A 25,228-nucleotide genomic window follows, 5' to 3' on the forward strand; every position below is an offset into this window, starting at 1 on the left:
TGGCCGCGGCCGAGCCGGGAGCCGAGCGCGCTGGGCGCGGCCGTCCCGCTGCAACTGCCGCCGCCGCCTCCGAGCCCCGAGTGCGCCCGCGGCCATGGCCCCCGCGGCAGCGCCAGGCGCCTGAGCCCCGGGACGCGGTAAGCGCGGAGACCGCTCCCGCGGACCCCCGCCCCGCGGCCTGGGGGTGCGCGGAGGCCTCTTGCTGCCCCCGCGCTGTGGGCGAGGCCCTGCGCGCCCTGGCGGCCCAGGCACCGGAACAGGCTGGGGCTTCCCCTGCCGGGCTGGGGCCGGGCGGTGGTTGTCCCCGCGGGCTGGGAGCAGGGGGCGGCAGCGAGGAAGCGGGTGGCCCGGCGGCCAGCTCGGGCCGGGGCGCTCCAGGCTGACCCCGCGGGGAGGGGGCGGTGTGGGAGGCGGAGGAGGGGTCGGTCCGGGAGAGCGGGCCGGCGGGCGGGGAGGATGCGCACCGCAGCCCCCAGGAGCCGCGCTTTTGTGAGCGCTGGCCCCTTACAAATGGAAATGACGCTCGCGCGGGTCCCCATTCGCGTCCTTTTGAAGGACGCCCGCCCTGAACCCCGGCGCCGACTGCGAAGTATTGTCCCGCTTCTGGAGCCCTAACAAAGCGTCCTCCCCCGCTTTGCAGAGCACTGGAGGCAGGCGGCCGGCTGTTCGGGCGCAACGGAGAGGCCGACAGAAGGTAAGCGAGGACGGTGGGGGCCGAGAGAGCTGCTGCCCGGGGACACAATGGGGTGTCTGGGGTTTCCGGGGGTGGCGATGGGCGGGCGGGTCGGGGGCGCATCTGCATCACGCGTTGCCGGGGACCTGGGCGGCGCGCCCGCGCTCCAGCCGCACGTCGCCTCCCGGCTTTGCAGCGCAGCCGGCTCTGGGCACCTCCGCCACCCGCGTTGTCCCCGCCCGCGCTGCCAGCTGAAGGCGGCTACTGTGTGCTGGTCCAGGAGAGGACTTGAGTCCCGGGGTGCGGGGGAGGGGAGCAGAAAGGGTGGTTGTTCTGTTGCCTTGTGCCATCCAGGCACCCCTGTGACTGGGAAACTGGAGAAACCTGCCTGGGGAAACCCGAGGTGTTAGTCTGGGCTGTCTGAGTAGCGGAGAGCTGTTTGGACCCATTGTAGAAGGTGTCAGGGATCAAGGCACAGAGAAAGACTTTACCCAGTGCGACTACTAAGAAAGAAACAAAATGACGCTCGGCTATTGCCTGAAACCCTTGACCGCCAGACCCACGGAATGGAAGTGTGGAGTGTCGCGGCAGAAGCTTCCAGGGTTCCAGGGGCTGGGCTTCTGCAGCTACCAAACCGGTCTCTGACAAAAGGACAAAGCTGATGGAAACAGTTTACTGCTGAAAGCTCTTTCTGTGAAGCTGAAAGAGATAGAGATAGGAAGAGGCGATTTCCCAGCCTCAGCCCTGACAAACCGGGGCTAAGTTGGTGCAAGTAAAATGGAGCTGGAAAGATCGTCCTACCATGCACCTTGTTTCTAGACAACTTAGCTCTTATGAGATCTTCTGCTTTCTTTACTTGACTGGGGCAGATCCCCTCCTGGTGTTGAGGAATTCCTGAGATGAGCTTGCCATAGAACTTAACTCCTGAATTTGTGAAATCAAAACGGATCGCATGGTTGTCTTTTGTGACTGAGGTGGAAGCATGTTTTAGGATTAGGATCCTAATAAAGTCAACCGAGGCACATGGGCTAAGCTTCTGAGACCATGGAAGGTTCTCGATCCCGCTCCCTTAAATACATTAACATAAATGTATATATGTTTACTTGTTTCCTGAGGATTGACAATCTGCAAGGATATGTATTTTTTTCTGTGTCAGCTTAATTCTGAGTCTTCCCTAGTGGCTAACGTATTGGTAGCTGACCTGAAATATTGGCAGGTCTTGCTGTGGAGTTGAAGAGGGATGTGGAAATTCCCAGACTGTGTGTAACAGTGACATGACAGGCTGGCTGATAAAACAGTTTGCTGTGGTCTCCTCAGCTGTTGTCAGTGTCCTTAGAGAGGTGAAGTAAACTGCTGGGGAGTTTCTTTGCAGATGTGTTTATTTTCACCTGGTCTCTGGTGATTCCTTAGAGGAAAGCATTCTGAACTGCAGTATAGATAAAGTGTAGGACTTACGGATGTTCCAAATGGGTTGGACATCAGCAAAGATATTGCCAAGGCAGGAAAAGGCTTTACAGGGGGCAACGGAAAGGCAGCCATCGCAGGCACGGTCTTTGCAGTAAAATGTCAAGGATCAGTCATCTTAATAGACACTTACTCAGAATGGCATGGGTGTCTTTTTTCTTGCTTTTTTTTTTCATTTTAGATATGTGGTGACCCTTAATATCAAAAGATGTTAACTGTCAGAGGGAGAGAATAGGGCTCCAGTGAATTTTGAACAGTCAATCTTAATAGACAACGTTCTTATCATAAGTCAAATGTTGTTCAAATAAATTGTTTTAAGTGTCACTGCAAATGACTTTGTATACTATCATTTCACCAATCTTGGTGCTTCCATTTTATGTTGATAATGAAAATACATTTTATCAGTCTTACATTGATAAAGGGTTGGCACATTTAGCCAGATCATTTTAGAGGGATTCAAACAGCCTAAAGCTTTTTCAGGAGGTTTATTTTTATAGGTGCCAATTCATTTGTAAGCCAATAAATTATGTGGTTTGAATTCTGGCTATTGAACTTACATCTGTTGGGCAGGGTCTTCTGGAGAGATTTACTGAAGCTTGCAAAAAGATATTTTTATCCTATTCACAAATAAAATAGAATTTTTAAAAGATTATGAGAATATGCAAGTGAGCAACTTTATTTGAAATCAGGACACTTTATTGCAATTTATATCAGCAATTAACCATTTATTCAAGCTTCTAGATACAAACATGACGAACTATTTATGACCTAATCCTCCCTTAAAAAGCAAAGTTGGGAAAATACTGTTTATAGATATAGAGAAGTGCTTCATTTTTATACCCCAGGGAACGGTAGTCAGAGCTGCAGGCATTCTAAATTAATTAGAGTAAATATGGCTCAAGAAGTGAAAGTTGTTACAAGCTGTCTCTTTTAAGAAAGTAGCAAAAATGCAGCTGTTTTCTGCTTCCGTAATTTTACTTAGTAGCTGATTACAGGTTATTGAATCTACCATGTGCTAACCTAATGATTTTATTCCTCCAGCCATCCTGAGTTAATGACTTGATTGGGTAATCCACCTAGCTATTAGGTTTAACAAAAGCTTGGGTTTGCTACATCATTCAGGGTGGTAAAATACTAAAGCTTATTTATGTTTTAGAATAAATGCTAGTGGGATACCCTTAGTTAAATTAATTTTTTCTGTAGCTAGCAAAGGTTGTTATTTTCTTTCCAATTTAATATGATTCTTTTCCGGTGTGGTGGCCTTTAAGCTTTTGTGTTATATTCTTACACTCTGATTTTATTCTTGCTGATACTCTTGTGCTTTTAGTATCCAGCTAGAAGTGAGGTGCTATCTGAGCAGAGAGGAGGCTATCTGACAGTAATCAGTTTGATGGGCAGCAGTTTTGGGCAGAAATATTCTATTATCAACACATAAATGGGGACAATTGCTTATTCTATTAAGCTTTTGCTAAACTTGAATTTATTCTCGTCACTATTTCACGTTGTGCGGAAGTTAGTCCAAAACGGTAAGCCTGGAAATCTTTGCAGCAAATTCAAGTGTCTGCAAAAAAGAGAAGAAAAAAGAAACATTTTATTTTGACTATTGGCCTTATGAGGCTCTGACCTGCCAAACGGTGAAAGCTAAAGGCGTGAATGAAAAGCTTTGCCAAAGCAGAGTTTGTCCACGTTCATCTCTTTAGTTATAAAGTAAATTAGTCACTTGGTGGTCACTGCCTGGACTGTGGACCCTCAACAGCTATGTCTGAACACAGATCCGAAAGCATCTATTATGATACCCAGGGAAAGCTGCTGAGCCAGGAGGGGCATCCAGACATTCCTTGTAGCTGTTCAGCTGCTAGACCATCTGGAGGGGAAATAAAAGGCCTGGGCTAGGGCTCTGGCATTGTGTTCATTTTATTATTTGGTTTTTCCTTGCCAGACTTTGTCTCCTTTTCACTCCCTTTGGCCCAGAGCAGACATCCCCTTTGGCTGGTCTGCCATTCTTAGAAGCTCCTTTCTATACCTTGGATGCTGGAAAGTTCACAAGTTCATGGATCCACTTCATGTGGACCTTATGTTGGGGACTTCATTATCCCAGCAGCACCTCCACCTTGCTCTTTTCCGATCCCAGTTGGCACTGTGATTTCATCAGCCAGGGCTGCCAAGGGGAGCACAGTGACACCAGTCTCTGATGGACTTCCCTGTCAGGGTCTGCTCATTCTGGCAGCTTTGTTTTGAGTTATCTGGAAGGAAAATACTCTGAATAGTTCTTATTATGGGCGGTTGTTGGGTGGTAATTGTTATGATTAATGGCCCTTTGCATCTGCCTCTTATTTAACCATCCCTTGTTAGAACTCCAAAATATTGCCCACACTGGCCCTTTTATTCCAAAGGAGTCACGAAGGCTTCTGGCAACTTGACTGGGAAGGTAGATGGTGATGAGAGGCCCAGGTTTGTGGCAGGCTTTATAAAACTGGAATTGTCCTTGGCAATTTGAAGGACGATTTATCATTCAAAACCCAACTTCCTTCATCTCTAAGGAAGATTCGTGTCACTGGTGAGTGTCAGCTAGGCTCTGACTCTGGAAAGCATTGAATTGCACAGATTAGACATGCTTAAATATTTGTGGGGGGAAGTACTTTAACAATGATCAGTTTCTGGACTGTGCCCATTATCGAAGACACAGGACTCTTCATAATCATATTTATGTAAAAGTGCTTGTCTTCTTTGCCTTTAAATCCCAAAGCTACTTTAGAAAAAAGAGAATGCTTATTCTGTGTACCCTTAGTGTCTCATAGGCTATAATTAGTCAATAAATGAATCAAGGCACATAGGGAGGAAGGAACCCCACCCCTCCTCCTTCCATTTTGGAGGAGTTTAGTTTATGGCCACCAAGTGTTCCATGGTCATTTCTAGTTCTTGTTACCGTTCAGCTGGTTAACGCATAAAAGTGGAGCTAAGTGATTTGTCAGTGATACCGTTCCAGTGGTCCCAGTCACGTGTTCTGTGTGCATGTGTAGGACTAAGAGATAGTATAGAGTCAGACCAGAGTTCAAGTCGCGGGTCCATGACCATTATTAGCGTTGTATCATTGGACAAGTAGCTTAACCTTGCCAAGCCCCAGTTTCTACATATTAAATGGGAATGTGAGATCTACTTTAAAGAATTAGGAGGATTAAATGAAATCATTTATGCTAAGTACTCAGCATAGGCCAGACTTAGAGTAAATGCTCAGAAGTTTAAAAAAAAAAAGTGTCTTCTGAACTTCCAACTATATTTCAGGCTTTCTGCTTTAGTTTGACATTAAAGTTATCAATAATCTGCCTTTGAAGACTGAGGAAGCACTGAACATTACCTACTACTGTTACCATTTAGTAATACGATATGGCTTATGTTTATAATATGTCCCTCGCCCATTCTTGCTTTCTGGGTTATGGCGTTCCACAGCTCCTGTTTTGCTTCTAGGAAGGCAGATCTATGACCTGTTGATGTATGTAAGTTACCCCTCTTCAGTTTACCCCTCCTTTGCAAATCGCAGGTATTTTCTTAGTTGTTTTCTCAATTCCCCTCTTGTATCAGCTTTCTCTGGGATTAGCCGCTCTTGCTTGCCATATTTAACCCTGAGAACAACCTTCCAGATGGGTATTATTATTCTCATTCTATAAACAAGGGGACTTGGGAAAGTATTTTAATACAGATTCTCCTCCAAAGTCATATCCCATAACAACAACAAAAATGCAGCTGAAAATTGAATCCACTGGCTTAATGACTAAATCATAGAATCAAACTTCAGATGGCTCTACGTGGTACAGTCTGGCAGTGGGTGCTCGCTTTCTACTTATGCCTGGATATGTCTAAGACTGAAAATGCCTTTGAAAAGGGGTTGGATGGGGAAAGTAGAGGTATGCTTGTGGAAGAAGTAGGTGTCTCAAAGTCTTCCTATGCTCATTTCTGTAGCGTTCATTCAGGGTAAGTTTCCTTGTAAGGAATCTGCATATCCTAAGTCAGTCCATGATGCTTTACTGAGTCCCTGGTGTGAAGAACAGACTGTACTATGCATTTGGGGGAAGCTATAAAAGAAATTGAAATTGTGAACCTTGCCCTTCAAGAAATTTCTGCCAAGTGGGGAGAAAAATAATTCTTGCACATGAAATTACTGATGAACGTTTGGGGAATAAAATCAGCCAGTAAAAATGCCTTCTGCGCTAGAAGAGTACTGACAACTTGTCACCATATGTAACGTCTTTTGGATGTTTCCATATGATCATTTGTTCTCCAGCGGTGGGGCCGTTTTCCCTGTTAAGTCAAAAGAATGTTTTACTAAGCACAGTTCTTGAGAAGCAGGGAGATGAAATAAAGAGATAACAAAGGAAAGTTGCTGTGAAATGAAAGAGGTTTGATTTAGTGGAAATCCAATGACCTCCCAGAGAGCAGGGCATGATAGCGTATCAGATTCAAAGCCGTGGATAAGATTGGGACTTCTCAGTACGTTGTGAGACTTTTTTTTTTATATTGAAGTACAAATGAACTTATTTACAGAACAGAAATAGACTCACAGACATAGAAAACAAACTTATGGTTACAGTTACCAATGGGCAGATAAATTAGGAAGATGGGATTAACAGATACACATTACCATCGTGACCTTTATGGTCCTCTTTCATTGGTTTAGATGGACAAATCCCCACCCCTTAAAATAATTATTAAAAGGGGAAGTGTTAGAATTCTTTCACTTTTGAGTTTTTCTTTTTCTTGTTTTTTTTTAAATGTAAAGTCAAGCAGAAGCAGAATAGTCTTGCTTTTATGACGTTGGTCAGATTCCAGCCCAGGGGACTGTAGAACTCAGAGAGTGAGTCTGAGAGCTGTGGCAGCCCTGAAAATCCCAGTGCATCTTGGGGATTCTCAGCAGATCTTAGGTGATGATGAACTGGGTGGATGCTAAGTGAATCTCATTAGCTAAGCCTTGGCCCTGTCTAAATTCCTAACTTTTGAGGCTTTGCTTAACACCTTGGCTTTTCATTGCGGATGCTTTGATGTTTATTTAGCACTCTCAGGTTATTTTGTAAACATTTACGTGGTGATTAGTTAACCCAACAGACCAACCCTGGGAAGGCAGCCAGAGCTAGCAGCACCGTAATAGAAAAACTGATAATTAGGAGAAGAGACCTGGGAGGCCAGGAGCCTGGACCAGAACATTACCTCTTTGCTTTAATGAGTGGCCCAGCTGTTTGGATCCATATTCTGACTTCACCTCATTCTGCTGAAACCCTTGGGATAGTCGTTGGCTCTGTTTTAGCTCGTCATGTTTTGAACAGTTGTCTCTGAAAAGAAAGCAACCCAGCTTAGAGCAGCACTGATGTGTTACAGAAGGCTCGCTTCTTTTCAGGTCTGGCCGCGTTCAGCATCTTAACGTGTGTGGTTCCCGTGCTGTAATGATCTTCCCTATAACATCACCTCTAAGTTAAGAGTTTTCTGACCCAGGACTCGGTTTAGTTAAAGGTGTGCTTTTAAAAGTAGAATGTTGGTTGCCAGGGACTAGGGGAGGGGAAATGGGAGTTGCTGGGCAGCGGGTATAGAGTTTCAGTCATGCAAGATGGGAAAGTTCTAGGGATCTGCTGTACAGCAGTGCGTGTGTAGCGAACAAATACGGTACTGCATACTTAAACTGTTGTTAATAGGGTGGGTTCCATGTTATGTGATTTTTATCACAATAAAAAATTATATTGGCAAGATAAATACTTTTTTAAAAAGGTGCTGCTTTTTATAGTCAAGGGGCTGGTTCTGCGAGCCTTGTTTGAGCTGGCTGAGGTCACCCTCTCAAGGGCATATGTTCTGTCTGGCTTCCATTGCATCATTGTGAAGGTACCTTCACATGCGAAGGTTTCAGGCTTCCGTTGGAAAACCCAACACATTAAAAGTGAATTATTGTGCAAGCAAAAAACCAGATTTCATTCTTCAAGTATTGAGGGACCTAGAATTTTATGATATATATTTTTAGCAAACAAGATTCTGAGAGATATTGATGACTCTGTGTTTTCACAAATCCCATGAAATGTGGAAACATGGAAAGTCTGGGGTTAGGGTGGATCAGAGAGATGGAAGACCTATTAACCAGGAGTACAGAGGGGAGACTGTCTAGGTAGTGGAGGGTCCTGAGATTCTGTGTGATTCACATGTGGTCTGTGGCTCCTTCGAACCTCATTGAAAGGCTGCAGTTGTGTTTTCCCCTTTCTCTAGGCAACTAAGCATTACCTAAAACTCCCTGGGGCTGAAGCGAGCCTCAGGGAATACTCTTCCTGTCACACCTCATGTAATTGCACCAGTGAAGTTAATTGAGTTGTTTTTTGAGGAACTCATGTAAGAAGTGTTTGATCTTATGTAAACAGGGAGTGGTTTTCTATCAGAAGTATTCATGCAGTGCCTCTTTGCTGCAGCCCTCCAGTCTGACTACGGTGGGGGGCAGTAGGCTGAAGAAAGAGAAGGGAAACGCCTTGGCAAGTTGCAACATCTGGCAGGTCCTCTGGAGCGGGAGGTGTAGTGTTACCTCCCCTGCTGACCCTCACAAGGTCCCGATGGACCAGCATGAGGGGACCGGGACACACAGAGTGTTCTTCCCAAGGGGCTGGCAGGGGTAGGAGTGGCTAGTGGAGGGGCGGTGGCGGGACTCCAGCGCTGCCACCACCCATCCCCCTCTCTGTCCCGCACAGGTGAGCGCTGTGGGCGATGGGATGGATGAGGCAGAGCAGGACCAGCATGAGGCCCGACTCAAGGAGCTGTTTGACAGTTTTGACACGACGGGCACCGGGTCCCTGGGACAGGAGGAACTCACCGACCTTTGCCACATGTTGAGCTTGGAAGAGGTGGCCCCGGTGCTGCAAGAGACGCTGCTTCAGGACAACCTCCTGGGCAGGGTAAGGCCTGGGAAGAGGCGGGGTGGGGGTGGGGGGTTGGGAAGTGGGTGTGGTTTCTGCCCGGGAGCTGGGGGTGGGGCGAACCACAAGTGTTGCAACTTGTTTCTAACATCCTGGAGGTGTGTGCTCTTAGCTGTTAACCTGATAAACAGAAAAAAGGAAAAAATAAAAAGTAATGGGTGTGACTTAGCAGCGAAGTTTGCTCGGGTGATGAGGGCCCGCTTTAATTTGTGCTCTGGAATGAAGGTGTCCTCTGAGCCTCTCAGCTGAAAAGAGAAAAAGGTAACAAGAGGATGTTTTCCGGTGCTTTCCTTATTCTTTGTGTATCATTTTATGGACTCCACACTCATCAAGAGAGGGGGCTGAGATTTCCATGGAAGTGAAGGAAAGTACAGTAAGAAGACTGCCATTGCCAGGAAGAGCAGCTTGCTGTTACGACTTTCACTCCCCGTAAAGCTATTTCTCGTGAGGATTGTTCCTAGGGTAAAGCATTAATTAAACCTTTCACCCAGAAAATAAGACAGGAGGGTAAGTGCAGTTTTACTTAAAACCCAGCACGACTTGCTTCCAGCAGGGGTGTGCGTGTGTACTGATACTAGCTTTTACATACGAAAACAAATAGTCACGTTCTCCCCGTAGATCGAGTCACAGATGAGTAAGAGGTGAGAAGGGGTCCTTTTTTCCCTCTTGCTGTTAGTGGGAAGGATGTCTTGACCTGACAGTGTCTTCAGTTCTCATAATTAAAATTGAGAGCATCATGTGTATGGCTTTGAGTTGAGTCTTGCTGCTGGTGTTTTGCATGAGGAGAAGGAAAGATGGGCCGTACTTTTTGAGCTCTGTTGCTGCCATCGCTGACACTTTGTAGACGTCCGTTTTTATCACGTGGTATAAATTGAGGAAGCAGCTGTGAAACTCAACTTTATTCCAGTGACCAAACCTCCTTTTCTTCACTTCATTTTCACTGTCTCTTAGCTGAAGCTTTGGGCAGGTGGCCTCAGATACAGTGCAGTGTATTGGCTCTCTGTGATGTGAGATGGACGGGAGTGGCGATCATCCTGAAGGTGAATGATGTTCTTGGGGGCCTGGCACCGTGGAGGTGGCATTTAACAGGGCTCACACTTAAAGAAAGTGTGAGTTTTTGTAAAATTAGAACCATTTTTGGTAACTTTGGGGGCATTAGCTGCTTGTGAATACACGTGATCCCTAAAAAAGTGCTAAAAATCTTGCTTTGAAAGCAATAGAGATGGGAGCTTTGAGAATTAACCGACTTGCTTCTCATCATGTAAGGCACTCAAATGTTTTCTAGTTCTGCCTCAATCTCAGAGACTTCGGGGAGCCAACAGAGTAGCGTTTCTCCCTGTCGTCCTTGGGGATCTCAGTCCTTTGGGTATCTGAGGAAGAGTATCAAAGTGGGGATCTGTTTTCACACCTATTAAAGCCGAAGAAGACATGATACAACTTCAGGTTTCCTTGAGAGCCAGTGTAAATGTGGAACCCGCTGCTGTAAACAGATTGCTCCCTGGCAGCAGATCGACAGCTTGCTCTCCAGATGCTACACATCCTTGCCCTCCTTTGGCAGACTAAAACAGGGGCCCAGTTATCGATTGATTCGTTAATGACTTGACACTACCAGCCCGCCTTTACGTTTGCTCTTCGCCTGCGAATAATGAATACCTAAGTGGTCTATAGCCTGATATTTACTTAGTGAGCCAGTGATAAAAGTTAAATAGATGTATGCATATAGATTTCATGGGGGAGGTCCCTGGTGGTTGTCTTGAGAGCAGGGTTGGCATGAATTAATGCACTACTGTTAGATTTGCATTTTCTGTGAAACTGAATTATTCTCAGATGATCACATAAACTGGGCCATATGCTGTTAAGATACTCTGTATGGTCTACAATTTTAAATTATAAAGAAAAAAATTTCCTTAGACTTCACTGGAGAATTCCGAGTTCTACCATCTTGATATATGGAAGAGGAATCATAAGTTGTAACATTATAAAATTGTAAGCTGTTTCTAATACCAGCCGTCTTTCTTCTCTTTAGATGGTATTTATAGAAAAATATGTAAGAGTTAGCAGTTTGGTTTCATAAAAAAGGAGAAAGAAATAACAGCATGACAAACCTAAATATATTCATCGATTCGTTAATTCAAAAAATATGTATTGTGTATGTCCGGTATGTCAGCATTCTAATGGTCTTATGGTATGAGTGCAACTTATGTTTATTGTAAACTAAAGTTTTCCATTAAATTGGCTTTTGGAGCACATTAGTACCCATCAGCCTCCTGGATGCTTGTGGTTTTAATTTTGTCTTTTATATCTTAACAAGTATAATTTTTAAATAAAAGAAAACATCTGAGTTTTACCTCCTTTGGTATTAAGCTGAATTAATCTTTTTTGTTGAAAAAGAAATAAGGTAAAAAGTATTTTCTCCCTCAGTTAAGAATATTATCTGTTTATTTTTTATCTTAAGATCCATCTTTCATAACTTCTTGTCCTTTTTTTTTTTTAAAGCCTAATGTTTCTTATGACAGTTGTCAAGGAAAGTAACTTAAATCGACTTGCCATTTTCATGCATTTTACTAATGGGCCATTTACCCTCAAATTAATCTGTCTGATCTTGCTTTATAACTTGAAACCATATTCCCCTGAGCATGGTGGTTACCCTGTAAATGTTTGAAATGCCCAAAGATTGCGGATCACTGATTTAAAGGAAAGAGGACATTGCTGGTAGGTGTTTCCTACTAGGTTATCAAAAGAGCTCCATTCATATCTTTGTCATCAGTTAAGCACCTGTCCGGTGGGTCAGACCCCCAAGACAAGGGATTCCTTGAAACACTGAGGAACTTATAGTCTGGTCAGGTAACATTCCTGGCAGGTGAATAGTACTGGGAGTAAATACTACAAACATTTAAGAAAGGGAACCGGGCTTCCCTGGTGGCGCAATGGTTGAGGGTCCGCCTGCCGATGCAGGGGACACGGGTTTGTGCCCCGGTCCAGGAGGATCCCACGTGCCGCGGAGCTGCTGGGCCCGTGAGCCATGGCCACTGAGCCTGCGTGTCCGGAGCCTGTGCTCCGCAACGGGAGAGGCCACAACAGTGAGAGGCCCGTGTACCGCAAAAAAAAAAACCAAAAAAAACCCAAAGGGAAACATGTTAGCTCACTTATTGAACGAAGTTTCCACCCAAGCAATTAATTCCAGCTGTAGTTGCTTCCTGTTTATTGTGCCTTTTAAAGGAAGTGTTTCCACATGCCTCTCTATTTCCTTTATTAGAAATCAGAACCTAAAAAAAAAAAAAAAAAGAAATCAGAACCTAAAGGTGATAATTTACCTTGGTTTTGTTGAAGCCTTTATTTAGTTAGGTCCAGCTTTAGAAATACATTTTCCTTTCCTTATTGAATATACTAACTTTGAGACAAAGCTGCCCCCCCATCCCCTGAGCTTCCCTGCTCTACTCTTTAATATGAATCTAGATGCTGACATATCTCATGTTCTTGACACTCTTTAGAATCAGAACAAGCCGCGTGGTAGCAGAACTTACCATTGGCTTCCAAAGAGTCCCATAGGTGTGTGGACTTTGGTCATCAAAGGCACTTTGGAATTTTTTGTATTAAAATTTGATAACTGTACAAGTATATAATTACACTCAGCTTTTGCAGTTTTCATTTTCAAGTGCTTGTGTTCTTTTATAAACATCACGATTAATTGTATATGGCCATTTGCTGGTTTGTTTCCACTTCATTCAGCTTTTTAAGATTTCTTTCACTTATATACATTTTAACTGAAAAGTGAATCAGAAGTACAGCAGTACTTTCTGGTGGTGATTATTTGTACTTGTTCTCTATGTGCAAAACTACCCTTGATCATCAAACAGTGCCTGTTTATAACCACCGCATGTTCATACTCCTGTTTCATATTATTGATCTGGGCTTTTTGAATGAGTTGGAGGGAAAGGTGGGAACATTTCTCATTACATCTCTTAAATGTCTGAACCTTTGCCATCTATCTTACTGTTTAACCTGAAACAGTGAGGGATATTTTCTAATTCCATTTTGGTCTTGTGACTCTGTGGGGTTGATTTGAACTCCTAAGGGTCTATAGTTCACATTTATAAACAAAAAGACCTTCTGATTAAGAGGCTGCAAGACTTGCATCTTTTCTTTATTAACGCTTTCTTGTCAACCTCACTGCAAAATTGACTTTGGTGTTGTATACTGTGAACCTCGCAAGGTATTTGACATAAAGCAAGGGCAAAGGGGAGGGCTGGCCTTCCAGCAGCCTGTTGGGAAGGCCTTCTACTCTCAACAAGAGGTATGAGCAAGTGCTAAATGGCTGTTCTTCTCTACCTACTTTATTTCAGTAATGACTGTCACTCCCACCAGAGAAAGTATGATCAGGAATGCTCATTAGATTTCTGCAGTATTCCATTTATACTTTTATGAGTAGCTTCTTGTTTGGATGGAGGGGACTTAAAGTTCTTCAGTGTCCAGCACAGATTTTAGACTTCAGTGTTCATCTGTATGACAGAGAAACCTAGAACCCAGAACTTGGAAAAAGATGGTGACTTGTCTGGGGTCAGGCAACTCATTTGAAGCAGCATCAGGATGGGAACCCAGATTTCCCAGTCCCTGAGTTTGAATGCATGTCTCCACAGCCTCCTCAGACTCCACATATGCAAATATGGATCTCATTCTCCATCCCCCGCAACCCACCCCGATCCTCAAACTCCCTCCCCCACCACATGGATGCCGTATGCTATTGGAGCAGTCTTTGAATCAGACCTGGATTCAAGTACTGACTCCTGCCACTTTTTAGCCATGTATGTACATTATCTTAAATACTCTGAGCCTCAGTTTCTTCATCTCTATAATGGGAAGAATAATACCCTCCCTATAAGATTGGGATGAGGTTGACTTAGAGCATGTGTATCAAAGGCCATCTAGGAGCCAGGAACACAGTTAACTACTGTGTCCTGTGTCTCCCTGTACACTGCCCCCCTCCATCTCTTACACACTGAGAGTGGGTTTTCGATAAATGGTGACTTCCCAGGAATGATTTTCTGAGAAAGCTCATTAGAGTAGGGAATGGATTTGCTAGCAAGTCTCTTGTGTGGCGGTGGTTTGCATCTGTTTCTATCTGTAGGCAGGGCTCCTTGGGTCCATCTTGGAGTACAACTTCACACAGTCGCTTTAGGCTTTACAAACCCGCCTCTTAAAATGGCCTTTGCCTCTCTCCACGTTGTCTGCAGTAAATGACTACTAAGCTGCAAAAACCTAAATGCTATATTTAGGAGAAAACATTTGTAACTGTATCTTTCATTATGAAACCATGTCTCTTTGTTCTTCTGTGTCATTTCTCTTTGCATAATGCTGTCAGTTATTTTCCTCTACATTGACCTTCTGGTGAGTCCATATTTCTGTACCCATTTTAGCTAACACTTAATGTTTTGAATGTCCTTTCTTTGATTTCCCTGTGTATTAATGGCTGCAAACCTCCTAAGTGTGATGAGAGTTACGTGGGCCTTTGTCTGGTCTAATAAGCCCACTTTGTTGAACGCTGGCTTGAGCCCTCTCATCTCAGGTCTGTTTGAAGTGCTCCCTGCACACATGGGGAAACCGTATGCATCTGATCTCCATGATTGCTCGAGATGATTTTATGCAACGTTAAGTTCCTCATTCTACTTCCTGTTACAGGGTTTTTGGTGCGTGGTTTGAAATAGAATTTGTTTCTTATGCTGTGCTTAAATTATTTTTTCAGAAAGGCAAATTATGTTTCTCAAAAAGCATTCCTATGAAATTTGGGGAGGAAAAGTGATGAGGTAAATTTCTATTAAGCGGTGGTGACACATGACAAAAAATATCAGATTTAACTAGTCTTCCTGTTAATTTAGTTTAAATGTCATGTGTGTTTTTAGTCAGTCATGTAATTTTCCCACTGCTGCAAACTGCCCTTTGAGGCATACAAGGTATAGGAATGCTTGTAAAATGAATGGCGGCAATTATTATTCAAATGAGGGGGTACCAGCCGAGGTACACATGGCTCTCGCTGGTTACCGTGTGAGATTTAATCGCATTGTATATTTCTGAAGATTTCTAAATTTTAACAGAATACAGTAGTAAAGCTCCCTTGGAGGAGAAAAAATGGTACTTCAAAATTACAGGGACTGAACTGAGTGAGCCCACTGACGTGCATTTCTTCACAATAAGGGCGTTTATTCACGTTTTGGTTCTGGGTTGTGCCCTGAGGGGCTTTTCTGCCCCATCTGTATTCATGAGCATTGATGGAAAATAGTAGTCACCGGCCTCTATTAGAGAACTCTCTTGAAAGATGTGGAATTTACTGCTATTTACAGCAGAGGGTCCGGTGTCTCTGCCCTCACAAGAAGGAAAATAAAGGGCAGTTTAAGACTTCAAGCTGCTCCAATTGTTTTTTGATCAGCTTGCCAGGTTTTCTGTTTTGGATTTTTAGATTCTTTTTGTGGGGGAAGAAGGGTGTCACCCAGATAGGCATTGCTGGATTGTGAAGAACCCCTGAGTTAATAATCATGTTTAGTTGTTTGTTTGTTTGTTTGTTTGTTTTTACGGTACGCTGGCCTCTCACTGTTGTGGCCTCTCCCGTTGCGGAGCACAGGCTCTGGACGCGCAGGCTCAGCGGCCATGGCTCACGGGCCCAGCCGCTCCGCGGCATGTGGGATCCTCCCGGACCGGGGCACGAACCCGTGTCCCCTGCATCGGCAGGCAGACTCTCAACCACTGCGCCACCAGGGAAGCCCCCATGTTTAGTTTTTTATAGATTTTTTTCCTTCTAAAATGTGGCTGATTTAATACATCCTAAGTCCATTTGGAAACCTTTAAGCTCTGCCTGTGAACATCTTGGAGAAGTCAGATGTCACAAAACTGTCCCTCTTTTCCTCCCTGCTGGCCTACTAGGACATGCTCATTTATCAGAGGCCCCTACCAGCCTTTTCTGTCTCTCTCAAAGTATTTGCTAGGTTCTGCCTTGTATTATAGTTACTAATCAACTTTCTTCTCTTCTTGCCCGTTCCACCCTCCCACACTCTAGAATCTTATATATTCTCTTGCTCTTGTGTCCTCTGAGTCCCCAGTGTCCTACTTTGTACCTGGTGACATTGTGTAAAGTTGACGGTTTGACCTGGAGCAGCAGAGGGATTTCCCTGAGAGGTCAGACCAGGAGTGAAGAGGGCCTGGGGCAGGCAGGGTGGCTGGACTTTGATGAGTCCATTCAGAAGGCCTCAGTTCTCCCGGTAACTCTGTCACTTCAAGACAGGTGGCCTTGGGCAAGGCACATGCTTCCTCTGAGCCTCTCTCCCCTCAGTTCAAAGGAGGGACCTTGACCGTCTCTCATGGATGTCGTGAGATTCAACTGGCCAGATATCCAGGACAGAATGAGCCTACAATAATGCTCCCAGAACTCTCATTAATGTAATTTTCTAATAACTGGATCTCTTACCCCATTTAGTGGCAAACTTTAAAAAAATTTAAAAGGGGTTAACCATTGGGGATTGAGAAAATTTTATTAAAGTTTTACCCTACCAAATAGTATAATAAACATCATGAGGTTATTCTTGATCATTTAAAGTCTTCTTGGTCTGTCAGTTATTCTTCTGTATTATAAGAACAATACCCTCAGGATTTATTTAGCAGCACGTAGATCCTTGCCTCAATACTAAATAGCCCCAGCCTATTAGGTTTTGAGTGCGTATGTCTTTTAAACTTCTTTTAAGTATAAAAAATTATACTTTACTTTTGTTCGAGGGGGTATAGTTAATGTCTTCTCTCAATCCCAGTATGTCAGTAGCTACTTCTTGTACTTACCTTGAAGTGTCTCTGTCTTTTAGTTGCTGTTTCTAATCTGTAGGGGGTTGGGAAGCAGGAAAATGAAGCTGATAATAATGATGTAGAGTGAGAGGAAATAGCTTCTGAGTCGGTTCCAGGGCATATTCTACAAGAAGAGCGAGTGGGCTTTACGACACCTTCCTCAGCTTTGGATACCACGTGTCCGCTTCCCGATTGTCTGCCATGCTCTAGAGGACTGAGGCTGAGAGAGGAGCAACCTCTATGTCCGTGAGGTACATACTGTCTCAGAAGTGGGTGTGTTTGTATGAGGCCTAAGTGTCCCTTGAATCTGGTATAATAAAGTCTTAGAAGTTGGTTAGAATTAACTTCCAGGTTATTGACGTCTTTGTCATGTTTGGAGGTTGGGGGAAGTAAACTTGAGATCCAGAAACCCCTGAGTTACCTGCATGGCTAATCCCCGCCGAGTTGAACTATGTTAGGACTAAATTCCGAAGGGCTCTTTCCAATGACCTCTATCAAAACTGACACGTTGAAGAGACCCAGCAGAGACCCACAGAGTCAGATATAAAGGTTGTGAAAGTCTCAAGGCAACCACATCCCTTTTGAAACAGGAGCCTCCTTCTGTTCAACTCATTACTGTGGCAGTGAGGGACTCTGCTTTCATTTGGGTCGTGTCCACTGATACCCTAAGGGAGAGGAGAATCTCGGAGTTGGGGTCCCTAGACACAGCAGACCGGATCCATTTCTCTGATGCTGGCCAGCTGCACAGGTCCTGGGGAGAGGCAGGCTCCTGGGCCTCCTGCTGTCACCCCCGCCCTACCACTTGGCTGGTTGGGTCACTCTCATGGCCAGTTGCTTTGCTTGAAATATGGCCCTGTTTCTCTGTGAAAGTGGTGAGAACAGTCACCCCCATTACTAGTCCTGTTAGTAGTGTTAACTACCACTTGCTGACTACCTAGCAAGTCCCAGGAAGTTCTAGACACTTTACATAACTCTCATTTTATCTCCCTAAAGCCACTATGAGGGAGGCGGTAGTATAAATAACATAAAATACATGCAGTGCCCTTAGCAGTACCTGCCTGATTCCCTGTGACAGTTCTTGAGACTACGCGCTCCATGGCGGCTCTATCGCCGGGGCCTAGGATAGGGCCTGGCCCATCGCAGCGGCCCAATAAATATCTGTTGAGTGAATCATAAAGATGAGTTGTTAGATAAGCCATTTTTCAAGTGGAACAAACTAAAACTTGGAGAGGTTTGGTAATTGAGCCAATTCACAGTGGCTGAGCCAGAGTCAGGACCTAGACCCAGCTGCCCCAGCTTAGAGCTTTCACTCCTCACCCTTCTCCTGCCCACCCTAAGAGGAAAGCCTGATTCTGGTAGGAAATAGTAGATGCCAGGGTGGGAGATGCCCCTGAGCGGGAGAGGCTTGGGTAGGTGCTGTTTGTGGGCCGGCTGGTTGGGAAGATGGCCTCGCCCCCGGTAACTGAAGCCGGATGCCACGGTGCCTGAAGCCCATCCCTGACTCTGGCGGAACCTAGTTCTCCTTCCTCCCCCAGGCTTTTCCGTGATTCGTCAGCTATGAAACCTAATTAGCACAGTTTATAATTCTGTAATCTTTTAGTCCTTCACTGATTGTACCACCCTGGCTCTTTAGCAGATGCCCTCCCTTCCTGAACAGACTTCTGCTCTGGCTGCACAAATCTGCTGACTTTTAGTCTGTGTGATCTAAAGGAATATGATTTTAGAAAGCAATTTCAAGTAATCAAAATGAATGTGGTAGAGAAATCACATATTCTTTGGGAGAGAGTGGTAAACTGCAAGCATATGCTATTTTATGACATATGAATCTCAGTGGATTCCTCTCCTTTGCACTGATTTGCGTGAATAGGACATATGATTGGTTTCCTTCGTTGTTTAGATAACTAACAAGGTTTGCTGCTTTTCCACATTTAATTCAGAAGTGGTTTTTATCTGTCACTATATTTAATCTCCTAGGCAACGTTTTGTAATGATGTCTAAAGAGACCCATAGCAGCACAAGTTATAAATTTACCAACTTTGTATTTACATACAGGGTTCTGTATAAATAGGCACCACGTTATTAAACTATAATTATGATGAGAAGAAATACCATCTCTCCCTTCTGCCGCATGGTGAGATCATGTAAATTTAAGTTATAGAAGAACGTACTTGACCATAAAGAAAACTATTTTATCCCGTTAACCAAAGTAATATCCCAATTCTGAGTATTCACTTAAGTGAAACTCAGGTTCTTTCCTACTTCAGTCAAGGTAATTGTATTTTTAAGAATTCGGGAGAATGCTTCCCAAGGTTCTTTTATTCTTTGTGTTTGCTATTGATTTCTGTTTGTTTATAGAATTACAGGGGCCTTGGGAGATAAATATATAACATATTCCTGCCTCAAGGAAGACTGTATTTCAAGTCATCTTCGAAAGGTAGTTTCCCCTCTTCTAGAATATCTTAAGAGATGAAAGCATCTTTGGGACATTGTTACAGAGGATCATTTACTTGGAAAGTTTTTTCTAGTACCTAACCTAACATCTTTCTCTTCCGGTCTTGTTTAGAAAAATTAAAGGAGCTAAGAATTCAAAACCTATCTTTTTCTGAGTTTATAAAGAGGGTTTTGCTGTGTAGTTTTCCCCCTCAGGGTTGAATAAGTATTGATATTAGTGTTGGTGACACTGGCGTGTAAAATGATCAGCCTATTTTCCCTTTAGTGCTTTAGAGAAATGAAGAAAAAAAGGAACAAAAACAGGTTATCTGACTCACTTCAAGGCTGTCAGATGCTAACAAATGGTTCTGGAACCTTGTAGATGGATTTGCTTCCTTAAGGCTGTGGAAACTATTTTGAATTTCTTTTGAATTGTTTATTTTTAGGTGCATTTTGACCAATTTAAAGAAGCATTAATACTTATCTTGTCTAGAACTCTATCAAATGAAGAACACTTTCAAGAACCAGGTAAGGACACTAACTTTTCCTCTCTTCCTTCTGCTTTAAAAGTTGTCCAGGGAAGAATCTGGGGACCTTGAAGCATGTCTGTGAAAGCTTTGGGGCATCCGCCTCCCACAGATTGAGTGGGTATTTTTGGTCTTTTGACATGGTCATAAAAGCCTTGCAGCTGTTGCACACTAAGATGAGCCTTCTCTACCACAGCAGCGAATTGTGGAAGAAATCACTGGATTGTTCCTAGGAGGTGTGTCAGATGGTGTGGCCAAAACTCATTCTAGGAATGAGCAGAGTGGGGCTGAATGGTACTTCCTCCCTCCTCATTTCCTGTGAACGAGGAACAGTATGAACTGGGGGGGAGTTTTGTCTGAAAGAAGAAGGTTGGCCAATGAAGAGATAATTTTATTCAGTCCTACTGAGCGGATAGCCCTCTGTTACAGACCTTATCACATTATATTATAATTGTTTTTCTATCTCCTCTCGAGTGATAGTTCCTTATGGTCCACGTTTGTTCGTTTTTGTACTTTTAGTGCCTAATAGGATGTTTAGCACATAGTAAGTATCCAATGAACGTTATGAAATGAAAAACTTAATATTATACTTCACTGATTTTTTTAAAGGCACCATAAATTATGACACAATTATTTTATATACCTCTAAAAAGAAAAATTATTCTCAATTATAATGGTAAAATGCCATTGTTTGTAAGATACATAATAATTTCAAAATATTCTAATCTAGGGGTGTGTGGGGGGAGGTTATGTCTTAAAAGCAATGAAATATGGTAAATATTTAAGGGGAAGTCTAAAACAGTGTTGGAATTTATATTATAATACAGTCTGGTTTTATAAAAAAATAATCAGTGGTTATTAGGGGCTAGGATTAGAGGTTGACTATAAAGGGGCACAAGGGAATTTTGGGGGTGATGAAACTGTTTTATATCTTGATTGTGGTGGTGGCTACAGATCTTACCAGTGTGTGTAACCCATAGAGTTGCTCACTAAAAAAGAGAACACTGAAAATATAGTCCAGTGCTGAGACTGAGGAGAAATCATTGACATTTTGTCACTGTAAGGAGTCACTCAGTGTGACCTATTTAGAAGCAGGACAAGTGGGAGCTCATGTCTTATCCTCACTGGTGATCTAGTTCTTCATCGTATCTTCTGAAATGCCCCAGATTTGTGTCATATGTATGAACTCTGCATTTAGCAGTGTTTTGGATTCCAGATGGAGTCTCCCCCTTTTTGCTAAGGTTATTGCCAACTCTGAGGCTTTCCAGAGCTCTCTGCAAGCCCCCAGTGGGCCTAGGAGGGAGGTTATTGCATTCTAGAGACTTTCCAGACAAAAAGTAGAATTTCTGTAGGTGACCACTGCTGGAACATGGACTGTTGTTCTTATGGGGTCTCACATTTTATTGGCAGTTTCACTTTTTTAAAGTTGTCATCTTGGGAATTCCCTGGCAGTCCAGTGATTAGGACTTGGCGCTTTCACTGCTGGGGCCCAGGTTCAATCCCTGGTCAGGGAACTAAGATCCCGCGGCCAAAAATAAATAAATAAAAATTTGAAATCAAGGTTGTCATCTTTTTTTAAAAAAAATTTATTTATTTAATGTATTTATTTTTGGCTGTGTTGGGTCTTCGTTGCTGTGCGCGGGCTTTCTCTAGTTGCAGCAAGCAGGGGCTACTCTTCGCTGCGGTGCGGTGGCTTCTCTTGTTGTGGAACACGGGCTCTAGGCACACGGGCTTCAGTTGTTGTGGCACATGGGTTCAGTAGTTGTGGCTCGCAGGCTCTAGAGCGCAGGCTCAGTAGTTGTGGCGCGTGGGCTTAGTTGCTCCGTGGCATGTGGGATCTTCCCGGACCACTGCGCCACCAGGGAAGCCCCAAGGTTGTCATCTTGATGACAATAGTGCAAGATCTAGGGACCCTGACTAGAGCTATGGTGACATTACCGCATCTGTTTTATTTCATGTAAGCATAGGTAACGTAAGCTTAAGTTCAGTGTTCTTCTGTATTACCATAATATGGGTTTGGAACAGGCAGTGCTACCACTAGTTCACGTGGTCCTTTTGCTGCTCTTTCTTCAAAACCTCTCCTATCACCTGCCAGAAAAGTGTCATCATAAATGTACAGATTGATGTGACCACAAATGTGAAGGGTGCCCCATAGAGGGCTCTGAATGATGGGGAGGTAGACAATGGCTGGCTGAGCTTGGTAACAGCTCGGAAGTAAGGTTTATGAATTCAGCTCCAGGCGGTAGTTTCAGAGTTATGTATATGCCTCAGTGCTGTGCAGGCTGAGGCCATCATTTGGACAAATCTTCCAGGGGGACACTCAGAGGGATTTTTATAGGTCACCGCGTGCTCCATCCTTTGGGTGGGCTGCAGCAAACCTTTGTTACTGAGCTGCCCCAAATCAGTGTAATGAAGCAGCAAAGTAATTATAGCATTTCATCCAGCGTGTATGCGACTTCCTAAGGTTTGGCCTGGCAGCGTAAAATCCAGGATTGAGCCTGTGCCTTAAGAGTGTTTTATCTCATATGAGGCTGGGAGTCATTCCTTCTTTGTTCCTGAGAATCTCTGCTTCTTCTATCTTTTGCCCATCGCTCCCTGGCCCTTCCAGTTGTTTTTGGGGATCGTGCATCGCTTTCCACTCAGATGTTCTCCCACCCACTTGAAAATGTGACTCCACCCCCATAGGCTGTCTGGCTTGGCTGGCGAAAGACAGAGAAAGAAGAATCAGGACTCAAATGCTGTATATCGAGAGGCCACTTGAGTTCGCCCCCTCCTTCCCCTTTATGAAAATAACTCTCCCTTAACTCATAGACCATATGATTGTAGGGCTGGAGCAAATGCTGCCATTTTATTCATGAGCAAATTGAGGCTCAAAGAGGGATGTGGCTTAATTGAAGTCTCACAGATAGTAGCAGGGGAGGATGCTGACACTGTATCACCAAGGAATGGGACTCCAGGAGGCTTTGGCTTGAGGATGTTAACCCTCAGATGGATGAGCTGGGGGCAGCAGTCCTCAGTCAGTGCAGCCTGGCCCCAAAGATTCTGACAGGCGGCCAGAGGCAGAAGGAAAGAGCAAATAAGAGCAGGTTTCACCTGATCATTAGTGACATTATTTGGCTGTTCAGGACTTAATTCATCTTCTGCCGTAAGGGGCCAGGGCTGTTGTATTTTTGTCTTGCCTTTTCAAATCAGTGGACCTCCTAGACTTTGAGGGAAAAGGTTACTCTTCAACTATGGAAGGTGACTGCAAAAATAGGAGGGCCATGGTGCACAGCCTTAGACATTGAGTGGGTCATGAATTGATATTTTATAACATCCAAGATTTTTATAAGTTAAAAATATCAGGTGTTGCACCTGACTGTAATACAGAAAATCCAGCTTGATGAGGTAGAAAGACCCTTGAACCAGGAGTTACAAAATACCGGCCCTGCTCCTCTAATCTGGTGGCCTTATACGTCACAACCTCTGTGGTCTTCAGTTGCCTCGTATGTGAAAGTAGTTGTGCTGGAAAATACTTAAAATCCATTCAGCTCCAAGATTCAGTTGTGTTGTCTCCTAATATCTAAATGACATCTACATTTAGCAGAAAGCTAGCTTTGTGTTTCTATAAAATTTCACCCAACATAAGTTGACACTATAAGGGTCTGCTTCCTAAAGACAAATGCCCAGTATAGTTCATGCTTTCATATTCTTCTAATAAAAGGCAGTTGTATATAAATAATACAAACACAGAGCTATAATAGGATGTCAGAGGAGAGGGAATTAAGTCATTATTTATGTAGTCTTGGGTTGTGCCTTTTATAACGTCTCTGCGGTACAGTGTCTTTATTTTTAAAATTAGCGGGTACGAACTAGATGATTTCCAGCATCTTTTTAATGCTGATGTGTATGATTCTAAGACTCCTAGGAGAGAGTTTTTTCCCTAAAACAACAATAGTACACAATGAAAAGTACTGAAATTCAGATAAGGTCAGAAAAATGGGTTGGGGATGTAGAGAGTCCTTTGTAAATTCCAAACTGATTAACGTCACCGATGGCGTCGCTCCCTCATGTCTATGTGTACAATTTAATTTTTATAATGGAGATGCTGGCACAGGCTCTAAGTTACGTGGTACCAACACGCTGTCTGGATCTGTTCTCCAGAGATTTTGTCCTTGTTTGATGCATCTTACATTAGATTTGTGTTCTGTAGTAGATGTTAGCATAATGCAGGAAGCTCTTTCTTTCCCTCATGCGGTTAATGTAAAATATCTCTCCTTTGTTTATTTGGTGAGGGAAAACTCAGGTTTGGAAAAACCAAATCATTAGAAAAAAAGGCACGGCAGATGATTGTTTTTTTCTTTTTCTTTTTTTTTTTTTTTTTTGGTAATAAACATTACTGATTCCAGAAACTGCCCTATTTCTAGTTATTTTCCTTATATTTTGGGAAGCTATAAATATAATAAACAAATATCTCTTCATTCACTCAGCAAGGCAGGTCTCATGGCCAGACAGTGGGCTAGATCCTGGTTTGCAGTGATTGAAGATTTGTGTTTGCAGCTGTATTCAGAGTTGAACTGAACTCTGGCTGAGGACCCTGTTTTTAGGAGATATACACAGATGGCCCAACAGGCATGTTCTCTTGTCCTCTCTCTGGTTGAGTAAGGGCTTAGTCCTCGGTTCCTTTGGTATGTATGAGATGCTAACAGTGAGCACCAGAAAATTTCTCCAAAAATTAAAAGTAAGGTAAAATCACTACCACTAACCACCACCACTATCAAAAGAGGGTGTGAGGACCCATTTCCTAAGGTCAGAGGGAATTGGAAACATTCACGCCCACTGGTGGTCATGTAAACTGATAAAACCTTCCTAGAATCATGTAAAACAATACCATAAAAATGCCTTTGGCCAATCAATGCCACTCTCAGATTTTATGCTATGGAAATAATTATGGATGTGCATGAAGATGTGTGTGTAAGGAAAGTCATTTAAAATAGTAAAAAAAACAAACAAACCCAAAACTATATATATATATCTCAAGAATAAATATTTGACAGTGTATTTTGGTTAGGCAAATTATGATGTATCTGTGGAATCAAAGACTAAGCAACTATTCAGCTGTCCTATAGAAGAATACTTATTGTTATGATTTTACAAGGAGTAAGAAGGCACTCTTTTAAAAATATGTGTATGTGCAAAAAAGATACTCCTGTTATTTAAAATTAAATAAATAGGGCTGGTGCGAATGTTGATAATGAAACAGTTTGCTTGGGAGTTGTGCTGATGTAAGTTTATTTCAATTCCAGTGTATGAGAAGGTTTCCAAACTGGGGACATGAAAATGGTAGTTTTCTGCAGGGAGTCTTAGAGAATTGGTGTGTCCTCTCATGTCAGCCCATTGAT

General features: G+C 43.4%; 1 protein-coding gene and 1 long non-coding RNA gene across 20 annotated transcripts in view; one reads left to right on the forward strand and one right to left on the reverse strand.

The window, feature by feature from the left end:
• NIN (ninein) overlaps positions 1-25,228 on the forward strand; it is a 104,995-nt gene continuing 79,767 nt past the window's right edge. For all 19 annotated transcript variants that reach the window (XR_012329982.1, XR_002174076.3, XR_004525070.2 and 16 more), the window contains exons 1-4: positions 1-137; positions 641-694; positions 8,845-9,048; positions 19,767-19,848. Coding sequence is in view for 14 of the 19 variants with exons in the window: in XM_073800479.1 (XP_073656580.1) it covers positions 8,866-9,048; positions 19,767-19,848 (265 nt within the window). In the remaining 5 variants the exon portion in view is untranslated. The remainder of the gene's footprint in view (positions 138-640; positions 695-8,844; positions 9,049-19,766; positions 19,849-25,228) is intronic.
• Positions 2,832-7,560, reverse strand: LOC109548074 (uncharacterized). The gene is made up of 2 exons (XR_002174086.3): positions 7,337-7,560; positions 2,832-3,698 (listed from the first exon to the last, which is right to left on the reverse strand). It is a non-coding gene; the product is annotated as an uncharacterized lncRNA (long non-coding RNA).

The sequence above is a fragment of the Tursiops truncatus genome, chromosome 2 (genome assembly GCF_011762595.2).
Source record: "Tursiops truncatus isolate mTurTru1 chromosome 2, mTurTru1.mat.Y, whole genome shotgun sequence".
In the NCBI taxonomy this organism is placed as follows: Eukaryota; Metazoa; Chordata; class Mammalia; order Artiodactyla; family Delphinidae; genus Tursiops; species Tursiops truncatus.